Here is an 11442-nt window from a genome sequence, read left to right as displayed (position 1 = left end):
GGAAAGAGTAGGTAGCCAGGTGGTAAAAAGCAATGGTCAATATGGTTTTGATAGTCTCAAGTTTGAAAAGATTACATTTGGCTACTTTTTAAATATAGGTTGTTCATAATGCTTTTGTCATTGTAATTTTGTATTCTCTTGAATCTCTGCATTTGAGGGTAATAGCTATAGAATTTTTAGAAAATACAATGTATGCTTTTTTCCTATTATTTAGTCAAATGATCTATTACGATTCAGAAAATAAAATACAACATTGAGGGGTTTTTTTGTATTACTCTAGTTAGCAGTCTTTATGGGAGAAGGGAATCAGTTTTTATATGTATTTCAAAACATTTTTATATTTAATGTGAATAACATCAGAAATATGTTTTATATTTTATATTCAAGTTTATTTGTAAAGAGGGGGAGTAGGATTTGGTAATCTAATCTTTCCCCAGCTCTGTTCTCTTCTATTTGAGAAGATTACCAAGTGATACCGCAAGCATTTTGTAATGGAATATTTGTTAACTTTGGATCATGGGTTGCCTTTTTGCATTATATCATTTTTCAAAGAGATCAATGAAATGAACCAAAATTGTAAGAACATCAGTAGACACCACAGAGGTTATATTGAAAATAGAGCTGAGTAGTACACATAAAATATTTATTATGATACTATATCAGGATTGGTATAACTAGCAGTGTGTTTTTTACAAAAAGTCCTTGGTCCACAGGTGAATTGCTTTTGTGGTGATGAGTGGGATTGGATCAGTAGTATAATGGGGTGGGAGGAGTTTGCTCCATTAGAGTTGACCGTCCTTGATATCCTATCTCAAAACAGAGTACACCATTTGATCAAAGGGGATGATCAGACGGATATTAAACGCTGCCGTGCCTGGCATTGTGACGCTGGGGACATGGGAGAAGCCAAGGTCGCTGCCCTCAAGGAAGTTATCCTCTGTGTGCTCAGGCTTCACAGCACCTCTGAGTTTCTAATTCTTTTCCCAGTAGATGGCAAAGAGCTTAATATACTAATACTTCCACGTATTTGTCTACCTATAGAAAGAGTCCTCGTGATGTATGCAGCATCAGAAATACACATACTGCTTTACTAGCTAATGCATTTAATTTTTCTCTAACCAGGGGTGCGTCAACTTGAAATTATGTGCTGCTTTGGCTGCATGTCAGTTCTCGCCAACTACTTCGTGTTCATGACTTTCTTCCCAGCGTGTGTGTCCTTGGTTTTAGAGGTAAGAGCAGTTCTTACTTATATTAGTGGAAGAGTAATAGTTTTCATATTAGTTCACCTAAAGAAAATTAGCACCTTCTAACGTAGTGCTGACTTACTTTGTAGCTTTCTCGGGAAAGCCGCGAGGGTCGTCCAATTTGGCAGCTCAGCCATTTTGCCCGAGTTTTAGAAGAAGAAGAAAATAAACCAAATCCTGTTACTCAGAGGGTTAAGATGATTATGGTAATTATACAGTTTTATTCTTCTTTCATTATTTTTGGTTCCAGTATCATATTCCGCTTTTCAATTTTTTTTCCTTCTTGTTGTCTTTGTGCAATTTTTGGCTCTTTCACTGATGTTCCTCTTCCCTTTTTTTTTTTTCTATCTTTTTTTCTCATTTCTTTGAGGCCCCTGGTTTTCTCTCTGCCCTAAATAGATTTTTCAAGTTCTTCCACTTTATCTCTCTTTGAAAACCTGTTCGTTCTTTTTGGAACGTTTTCAGCCATTCAATGGGGCCATTGCTTTAGTCAGTCACATAGCAAGCCTGGGTCTTTCTTTTCATGGTAAGGGAGGCCATGGGAGGATGGTAGTGTTTAATTATCCAGTTGTACAGGATGAGTTTAGGTTCCATTGATATGCAGAGGATACATGATTTTTACATTTTTATTTCAGTCTCTAGGCTTAGTTCTTGTTCATGCTCACAGTCGCTGGATAGCCGATCCTTCTCCAGCAGACAATTCTAAGGTTTCTTTAGGATTGGATGAAAATGTGTCGAAGAGAATTGAACCAAGTGTTTCCCTATGGCAGTTTTATCTCTCTAAGTAAGTTCCCTGAGCCCTACTTTGTTGTCTATGAATCATAGCACTCTATGCTACTGAGAGTTTAGGTGTGCCTTTTGTATTTGAGTAATAACATTTTAATTTGCTTTCTTTTATTCAGAATGATCAGCATGGATATCGAACAAGTTATTACCCTAAGTTTAGCTCTCCTTCTGGCTGTCAAGTATATCTTCTTTGAACAAGCAGAGACAGAATCTACACTCTCGTTAAAAAACCCTATCACATCTCCTGTAGTGACCCAAAAGAAAGTCGCAGACGATTGTTGTAGACGTGACCCTATACTGGTCAGAAATGACCAGAAATTCCATGCAGTGGAGGAGGAGGCCAGGATAAACAGAGAAAGAAAAGGTGAGTTCTTATTCTCTTCATTTTCCATTCTTCCACTGTTGATTTGTCAAGAAGTCGAGTCATTTTTAAAAGTTCAGTGTTGTGAGATTTCTTTTGATCTCTTGAACAGTTGAGGTTATAAAACCCTTAGTGGCAGAAACTGACACCTCAAACAGAGCTACATTTGTGGTTGGTAACTCCTCCTTACTCGATACTTCACTGGAACTAGAGACACAGGAACCTGAAATTGAACTTCCCATGGAGCCGCGGCCTAATGAAGAATGTCTACAGATACTTGGGAATGCAGAGGTGAGAAAATAAAACAAACTCAAGCTGGTATCTTTCTTAAGAAAAGGAGATTTTTTATTAAAGGAAGGAAGTTATAGCTACTGAGTACCTAAGTTCTGGGCACACTGTTGCATGGTTTACAGGTACTGGTCTTATTTATTTATTCCCTACAACCTTGTAAGATAGGTGGAATTTTCTCCATTTTTCAGATGAGAAAATGTAAGCTCCAGGAGGGTTAATTAAGTATGTCCCAAAGTAAAACATCTAGGAAATGGTAAAGCTAGGATCAAGAGTCCAAGATTTACTGACTCAAGTGTCACAGTGCTCTTTCTACTTTATTACTGTTTATTAAAGAGATGAGCAACTGCTGTATTCTCGTATGTGTTAAGGCCTAGGAAAGCTTTCACACAGAAATGAACTTCAGAGAAAGAAGAAGGGTTTTGGGGGCTTTTTGTTTGTTTGGTTTGATTTTTTAAAGTTAGCTTGATGCTCCTGAGGAGGCTTATTTTCTTTCTGATGTTTGAACAGGATGTCCTGCCGACCGTCTGCTCATGAGTTAGCGTGACTATTGTGTTCTATCCGTATCTGCTTACTCTGGTTCATTCCTAATTTATGTGCATATGAGTGAGAATAGATTGTGTTTTTCTTCATCAATTTCCTTTCCCTCATTCTTATTAACATGTGTACCAGTATCTCAACTGTCATGCTGTATTACAAAACTTATAGGGTGGGTGTCAGAATCTTAATTGGAATTTTTTTTTTCTATGAACATCACTTGAAAAATTTAGTGTTTTGGTTTAACATTTGTTTAGTTTTCACATTTTTGTACAGAATTTGTTTTTATTTTGATGTTCTTATTTCTACTTAAATCATCTCCTTCTTTAGAACTTCGAATTCCTTTGGGTTCTTAAAGTACTTGTGTTTTAGTTCTATGGAGAGCACTGTTTGTATTAAAATGGTCTATTTATTATGAAGAGTATGAAGTGTGGTTCTTCAAGTCTTTTTTCATTTCCCTCTATCCAACCCCCTTCTATTTTTTTTCCCATTTCTTTAGAAAGGTGCAAAATTCCTTAGCGATGCTGAGATCATCCAATTAGTCAATGCTAAGCATATCCCAGCTTACAAATTGGAAACTCTGATGGAAACCTATGAACGAGGTGTATCTATTCGTCGACAGTTACTTTCCAGAAAACTCCCAGAGCCTTCTTCTCTCCAGTATCTGCCTTACAGGGACTATAACTACTCCTTGGTATGTTATTTTCTTGATTTGAGCACCTTTGCTTTGTAGCTTTAGTCTTTAGTTTTTCAGTCTTTTTCTTGACTTGTCTTTTATACGTACATAGTTTTATAAAACATCTTCCTTTTTAACTCATTTTACTGTAATTTTGTGTTCTGCTTATGATATAGGTCATCAAAATTAAAAAATAATTTTCCTCTTGTTATTTATAGTCATTACTCAAGACTTTTAAAGAGTAAATCAAAAACTTGGTTGAAAAATACACTAAAGCATTAAGTTTGAAGAAAGTTATTAATGACAAGGGCTGGGTATTTGCTATATAGATTTTCACTTGGTGCCTGACTTTACCTTTTAGGTGATGGGAGCTTGCTGTGAGAATGTTATCGGTTATATGCCCATCCCTGTTGGAGTGGTAGGACCTCTGTGCCTGGATGAGAAAGAATTTCAGGTTCCAATGGCAACAACAGAAGGTTGTCTTGTGGCCAGTACTAATAGAGGCTGCAGAGCAATAGGTGTAAGTTGGCATTTATATATTTGCCTGTTTTAAGATACACTCTAGGGAGTGAGAAGAAATTTGGGGACAATCAAGGACACCTTTTGGGACAAGCAGAACTGTTTTCAGGATTAACGTGCTTTTGTAACATACTCTTCATAGCTTGGTGGAGGTGCCAGCAGCCGAATCCTTGCAGACGGGATGACTCGTGGCCCAGTGGTGCGTTTTCCCCGTGCTTGTGACTCTGCAGAAGTGAAGGCCTGGCTCGAGACACCTGAAGGGTTCACAGTGATAAAGGAGGCATTCGACAGCACCAGCAGGTGTTGTGTGGGGGCTTATATGTGCATTTATGTTTATTTCAGAACCAGTGCCATCTTCTAGGATGGCTAAACATAACTGTTAACGTATTGACTGCCTAAGGTGATGTAACAAAATATCAACTTTAAATCCATCTTTCAAAATAAGTAATATTAATGCTTGGTTGGGATGGGGGGAGCAGAATGTTGATACAAATGAATATCTCCGTAAAGGTTAATTAGAAAAAAATAGTGTGAGCTAGAAAGTTTGTGCATTGGTTTTACAAGGCTCACTTTGATTAGGCTATTACTTTGCCCTACAAGAGTTTTGACCAAAACTTGCCCTAGGGCAGAATTGCCTGAGAAAAAGATTTTCCAAGCAGGATAGAGGTAAATATTAGTATAGCAGATTTACTTTGAATACAAAAAATTAAATTTATAAAGAAGTATAATCAATACAAATGATAACCCCACTATAGTTCAAGCTTATATGCTTGTTTTTATTTGGACTTTTAAAGTTTATTTGTGCTGACATGATTTCTGCAGCCCTCCCTTCCTGCAGCATGTAAGAATGAGGCAGAGCTGAAGTAGTGTCCTGATATAATGTTTAATGAAAGGAGGTGCACTGAATACGTAGTCTCCACGAGGTGCATTGAATACGGAGTCTTCACGAGCTTTCTCTTACGTGTAAAATGAACCAACTAAGGTAGACTTTAAGATAACTTCCATTTTCTTAAAAAAGGAAAAAATAAAAAGTTTTTGCTTCTTTTATTTACAGATTTGCACGTCTACAGAAACTTCATATGAGTGTGGCTGGACGCAACCTTTACATCCGTTTCCAGTCGAAGTCAGGTGATGCCATGGGGATGAACATGATTTCAAAGGTGAGCATGGATGGACTACAAGAGAACTTGCAGGAGTGACTGTCCCTGGAGGGGGGGAACAGACTTGCTCTTTACTTTATTCCCTCCTGTCCTTTTTAATTTTGTACCATGTACACATGCTACTTACTTAAAGAGTTAATTGATTGAAAGATTTTTATTGAAAGGTAAATACTGATTCATGTAACTCATGTTATATAAAGCAGGCATTTGTTGATTGGTGTTGTTTGTATTTGATATATTTAGACTTAACATTGTACATGTTCTGGGTCTACTCAGAAGGGCTGGGAGGAATCTGGGGATTTGTTCTTCAAAACTTTCTTAAACCTGAAAGCTGACCTCTTCTAGAGGCTTCAAGACATATTTAAGAAGCCAAGTTCATGTGCGTATAGTTCCTTTCATTATCTCCTTATAAGAAGATTGTGTATAGCTTAAATTTTATTCTACTGATATTTGTTATTTATCAGAGAGAAATATAAAATGTTAAAGTCAATTAGCTAGGCTAATTGTGCTTTACCTGTTATAAGGACTATTCAGAAAGAGAGTATAGTGACTAAATACATACGCTTTAAAAATTCCCAATAAATAGTATAGCAGTTCCTGAAAAAAATAAAAATAGAATTACAAGCAGGATCTCAAAAAGACGTTCGTATAGCCATGTTCATAGCAGCATTCACAATAGCCAAAAGCTGGAAGCAGCCCAAGTGTCCATCAGCAGATGAATGGATAAATAAAAGTGTGGTATGTACATACAGTGGAATGTTATTCAGCCCTAAAAAGAAAGGAAATTCTGACACATGCTAAATATGGATGAGCCTTGAGGTTCACTTACTAAGTGAAATAGTCTGGTCACAGAAAGACAAATACTGTATGATTCCCACTTAAGAGTTCCCTAGATTAGTTAAATTCATAGGGACTGAAAGAAGGGTGGTTACCAGGGACTAAGTGGAATGAGGAGTTTAACGGGTATAGAGTTTCGGTTTTGCAAGACAAAGAGTTCTAGAGATTGCTTACACACAATGTGAATGTACTTAACACTACTGAACTATACACTTGAAAACAGTTAAGATGGTAAATTCTATGTTTTGTGTATTTTACCACAATTTAAAAAAACCACTTAAATTGCCAATAAGTATGTTTTGTGTTTTTTGAAGTGTGAGTTAATTGAATTAATTTAACTTAATTGGAAGTCATTGGAAGGCTTGTTTACATTTTATGTAAATCCTAATGACTTTCCATTAACAACAAGATTTACTTTAATGTCTCATTTCTCTTTACAGGCTCGGTAACTTGGGCCTTTAGGTAACAATTTAATAACTAGAAGAGGGAATTTATTACATGTTGATGGTGGATTGAGTACTCACTCCCCAGTGACATGAATATAGTATTATATTCTCAGTGAGGTTTTTTTTTAATATTCTCATTATATTCTCATCATCCTATTCATCAATGACTATAAAGAACTCCATTTTCATATCTAAAAACGTATTAGGAAAAGATTATTATAGTTATTATATTTATAAGTGTTAGTATTATTAGATACAAATAAAGTCTCTGATTTATAAATAACTGTTTTAATCTAGTTTTTGTTGTTGCTGTTTGTTTGGTTTTTTTTGGCTAACAGGGTACAGAGAAAGCACTTTCAAAACTTCATGAGTATTTCCCTGAAATGCAGATTCTGGCAGTTAGTGGTAACTATTGTACCGACAAGAAACCTGCTGCTATAAATTGGATAGAGGGAAGAGGAAAGTCTGTTGTTTGTGAAGCTGTAATTCCAGCCAAGGTTGTCAGAGAAGTGAGTGATTGGATGACTTTTATTTTGTTAATCTTTCATTGGATTACAAAATTGGGAAAAGTAATATTAAGGGTTAAGTAAACTTGAATATACGGGTGTGTTTTATCTTATCTCGCCCATCTGCCTGTGGGTGGCATTCACAGGAACAGACCTTACTGATAATCTTTTTATTGAGGATGGGGCTTACATGGGGCCACGTCTACACTCCCTTGTTTTCTGGAGGTACAGAAAGTAGATCTGGGTAACCCACTCCTGAATCTTCTGGGGGAAGATGTAAGATGTGCACCACTCTGTTTTCTAGGTATTAAAGACTACTACAGAGGCTATGATTGAAGTCAACATTAATAAAAATCTGGTGGGCTCTGCCATGGCTGGGAGCATCGGTGGCTACAATGCCCACGCAGCAAACATTGTAACTGCCATCTACATTGCCTGTGGACAGGTGAGGGCGCCAGCCTCCACCTTTCTTGTCTTTCGTTGTTCTAAGTGAGAGAAGTTTTATATTTTTTCCTTTCTGTTTTTTTAAGGATGCAGCACAGAATGTTGGTAGTTCAAACTGTATTACTTTAATAGAAGCAAGTGGTCCCACAAATGAAGACTTGTATATCAGCTGCACCATGCCATCTATAGAAATAGGGACTGTGGGTGGTGGGACTAACCTGCTCCCTCAGCAAGCATGTCTGCAGGTAAGACACATGGGGCACAGGCTCCAGTGACCTCAAGCCCAGTTCTGACTCATTGGGATTCTTTGTGTTTCTACCTGATACCACATATCGCTCCCCTCTCTATTTTAGCTGGTCTTTTCATTCGTTTCCCACCAGCCTAATCCAGTGTGTCCAAGTAAAGCATGTTCAGGCATAGGCTTAGTGAATTGAGAAAGTAGATTAATAGAGCAAATGATTGTTCATCTGCTCTGAGTAAGTGCACTTCCAGCCAGGCTTTGGATGTTAGGCTCACTGTGGTGTATTCCATTGTTGGTACTGGCTGTCAGATCTTGGAAATGTAGTACTTCCACGGGAGCCTGGTTCTATTCTAATGCCATTGTAGTTGCCCTCATTTTAGTTGATTGAGTAGGAAGTTGTTGCCGTGCCTTGAAGGGTGAGTCCTGCTGTGTCTGTCCCTGGCTGCAGATGCTGGGTGTTCAAGGAGCGTGCAAAGACAATCCTGGGGAAAACGCCCGGCAGCTTGCCCGAATTGTGTGCGGTACAGTGATGGCTGGAGAATTGTCTCTGATGGCAGCATTGGCAGCAGGACATCTTGTCAGAAGTCACATGATTCACAACAGGTAAGACTTAAAGATTTGTTTAATATGTTTTCCCTATACTTAAAATATGCAGTAGAAAAACCTACTTCTCAGATATAAGTACTAACTTAAAATTTTGCGTTCCTGATATTTTGCAATCTCTCCTTTGTCTTTTTCTGCTGTAGGTCAAAGGTAAATTTACAAGACCTCCAAGGAACTTGCACTAAGAAGGCAGCTTGAATAGCCCGACAGCTCAGAACTGAAACACAGGCGTTGGGTTCTAAAGGACTAACATAAAATCTGTGAATTAAAAAAGCTCGATGCAGTGTCTTGTTGAGGATGAATAGACATGATCAGTGAGATGACTGCTTGGTTTTTGGCTCTTTCAGAAAGTCTGAGGTTCTTCTTTCCATGCAGAGTTCTCAGATCTGAGAAGTTTACATGCTTTACATGCTGTGCTCTTTGGAAAGATCTCAACATGGATATTATGCCTTTATAGTATCACAGATGATAAGCTACAGCACACTTCTGAAAGAGAATACAGCTGGAAAAACAAGTTTTCTTTTGATAAAATTCTTGGAGTTCATGGTGATCAGTGTGAGATTAAACCCTCCTCCTGTCCACACCCGCCCCAGCCCCAATCCTGGGTTGAAAATGGATTTGAAAATGGATTTTTAAATTATACTATAGCTGACAAAACTCCTGACTTCATAGTTAATTTATTAAGTCTGGATTGTAGACCTTTAAAAAAAATAAGAGCTAAGTTTATTTTTTGTAAACGAATACTTCATTTGGTGCTGGTCTATTTTGATTTTTGGAGGTGATAGGCAACATGATTCTTCAGAAGGGGACCTGCTTTCTTCAGGGGAAGAATTATTCTTATTCCCAAATTTCAGAATAATGTGCTAAGCAGTGCTAAATAGTTTTCTTTCAAGAAAAAAAATCACTGCATTTATCTCTGCAGGCTATTTGTTCAGAGAGGACTCTTGTCTAAATACAAATGTTTGTCTAGATTGGCTATAACATCTCTTTCAGCATATAAGCCTTTAAGAAACAGAGTTTTGTGCTTTTTATGAAAGATAAAAGAGCTCTTAATATTGCTTAGACAAAGCTGACTCTGTTTATCAATGACATACAAGTCTGTGACCTCTCTTAGAACTCAGGGGGTAGAAAACACAAGTTTGGAAGAAAATTACCAATTCTTGAAGCCAAGTTTAATTTCTTAAAAGACACTTAAATTTATTTAGCTGAAAAATCTAGGTAGTTTTTTGTAAAGAACTGTACCAAATCTGTATATGTTGTAATAAAGCTTCTTGTGCTAGGCGTTTATTGAAAGTGTTCAAGAAATAAACAAAAATCACCCGATATACTGGTAAAACACTCTAAGCTTGGGCCAGAGAAGGCAGTGTTCTTTAATGTTGTCTGGGAAAGCCTGGCTTGCTTGTTGAGCCTAATGAAGGGAAAGTCAGCTTTCAGAGCCAGTGAAGGCGCCGTGTGAATGGCCGTGGAGGGAGTGTCCCCTGTCCTGTGGCCAGGAGGTTGGTGACTGAAACATCCACACAGGGCTCTTTGATGGACCCATAAAATCTTCCTCAGGGGGTCAGCAGAGTTGTTGAATCTTAATTTTTTTTTTTTTAATGTACAACTTTTGTATAAATAATAAAGAACTCCTTATTTTGTATTACATCTAACGCTTCAAGTGTTGGTGTTGGAAAGCTAATGGACTCTGAGAAACATTCCAGTAATGCCGTGGCAGCACGGAGAGCCTCTGAGTGACTGTGTCTGCATTGTTGGGGAAGATTGACATTTTCTGTTTTATGTAAAGTTTAAATTGCTTCTGTTGTGACTTTTCAGCCAGTGACTTCTTATTTATCTGAATTTTTCATGGAAGTGGCAGTGAGAAATATTTTGAGTCTTCATTTTGGTGACTGTAACCAATATCTTGCTAAACTAATGTTTTGTACAGTTACTAAATTGTATACATTTTGTTATACTTTTTCCCCCAGTTCCAGTAAATTATGAAAAGGAGGTTAATACTGATAACTGTAATCAGTAACCTTTTTTGTTTGGATTAACCATAGGCCTGCCTGAGACCTGGAAGCTTTAAAGTCTGGCCAGAGTGGTACCCTGTAATTCACACTAGGTGCCCCAAGACCCATTTCTCATTCCCATTGTCTTCTCCCACTCTACACCAGGAACAGCAGGCCAGGGTTATACATACATTAGAACTATCTTCCTTATACTTGGAGTAGTTCAGATTTATCATCATGGACTACTTTTGGATATTGGGGGTATGACAGTTGAGAGGAAGAGGCCATAAAGGTTGGGCAGCCAAAACCAAATGGCCATTGCAGGTATGTACATAAGCTGTATCAACTGAAAGTACAGCTTATATAGCTGAGGCTGGCCTCTTTAAAACCCCAAATACTGGTGATTTTTGACTATACTTCTGCCATAGTTAGAGGTGAACAGGTGTGTATGAGCCACTAAGAACTAAGCCCAGATACTTGAAAATCATTTTGAATTTTTCTCCCAAAATGGCATGTGATCACTTGTCTGGTCGGCCCTCTCGAGAGTGGGGCAAGCTGGACAGGAGATGGGGAAGTTTCGTCCCCTTACTGCTCAGGTGATTTGATGAGCAGTGAGATGCATGTGGCAGCACAGGAGTTTTCCTCATCTTTGGAGAGTATGGAGAATTAAATCCAAAGAGAACATCTCACATTGAAGGGTCTGAGCTCAAACAAGAGGACACAGAACAGCGAAACATCAATACAAATCCACTGTGTACAGAAGGTTCAAGTAAGAGCAGTAAATTAACTATAGGAATTTTTTTTCA

General features: G+C 37.8%; 1 protein-coding gene across 1 annotated transcript in view; it reads left to right on the top strand.

Moving 5' to 3' along the window:
- The window catches only part of HMGCR (3-hydroxy-3-methylglutaryl-CoA reductase), a 21094-nt gene extending 10450 nt beyond the window's left edge, over nt 1-10644 (top strand). The window contains exons 7-20 of the mRNA XM_007461607.1: nt 1123-1229; nt 1334-1450; nt 1880-2028; nt 2147-2394; nt 2504-2682; nt 3716-3910; nt 4254-4412; nt 4554-4711; nt 5466-5571; nt 7193-7363; nt 7665-7805; nt 7891-8049; nt 8494-8648; nt 8792-10644. Of these exons, the coding sequence (XP_007461669.1) occupies nt 1123-1229; nt 1334-1450; nt 1880-2028; nt 2147-2394; nt 2504-2682; nt 3716-3910; nt 4254-4412; nt 4554-4711; nt 5466-5571; nt 7193-7363; nt 7665-7805; nt 7891-8049; nt 8494-8648; nt 8792-8846 (2099 nt within the window). The 3' untranslated portion in view covers nt 8847-10644. The remainder of the gene's footprint in view (nt 1-1122; nt 1230-1333; nt 1451-1879; nt 2029-2146; nt 2395-2503; nt 2683-3715; nt 3911-4253; nt 4413-4553; nt 4712-5465; nt 5572-7192; nt 7364-7664; nt 7806-7890; nt 8050-8493; nt 8649-8791) is intronic.
- Nucleotides 10645-11442: the final 798 nt, after the last annotated feature.

This window comes from Lipotes vexillifer, unplaced genomic scaffold (genome assembly GCF_000442215.2).
Source record: "Lipotes vexillifer unplaced genomic scaffold, Lipotes_vexillifer_v1.1 scaffold779, whole genome shotgun sequence".
In the NCBI taxonomy this organism is placed as follows: Eukaryota; Metazoa; Chordata; class Mammalia; order Artiodactyla; family Lipotidae; genus Lipotes; species Lipotes vexillifer.
The sequence above is the reverse complement of the archived record's forward strand: the minus strand, read 5'-3'. Positions and strand labels throughout refer to the sequence as shown.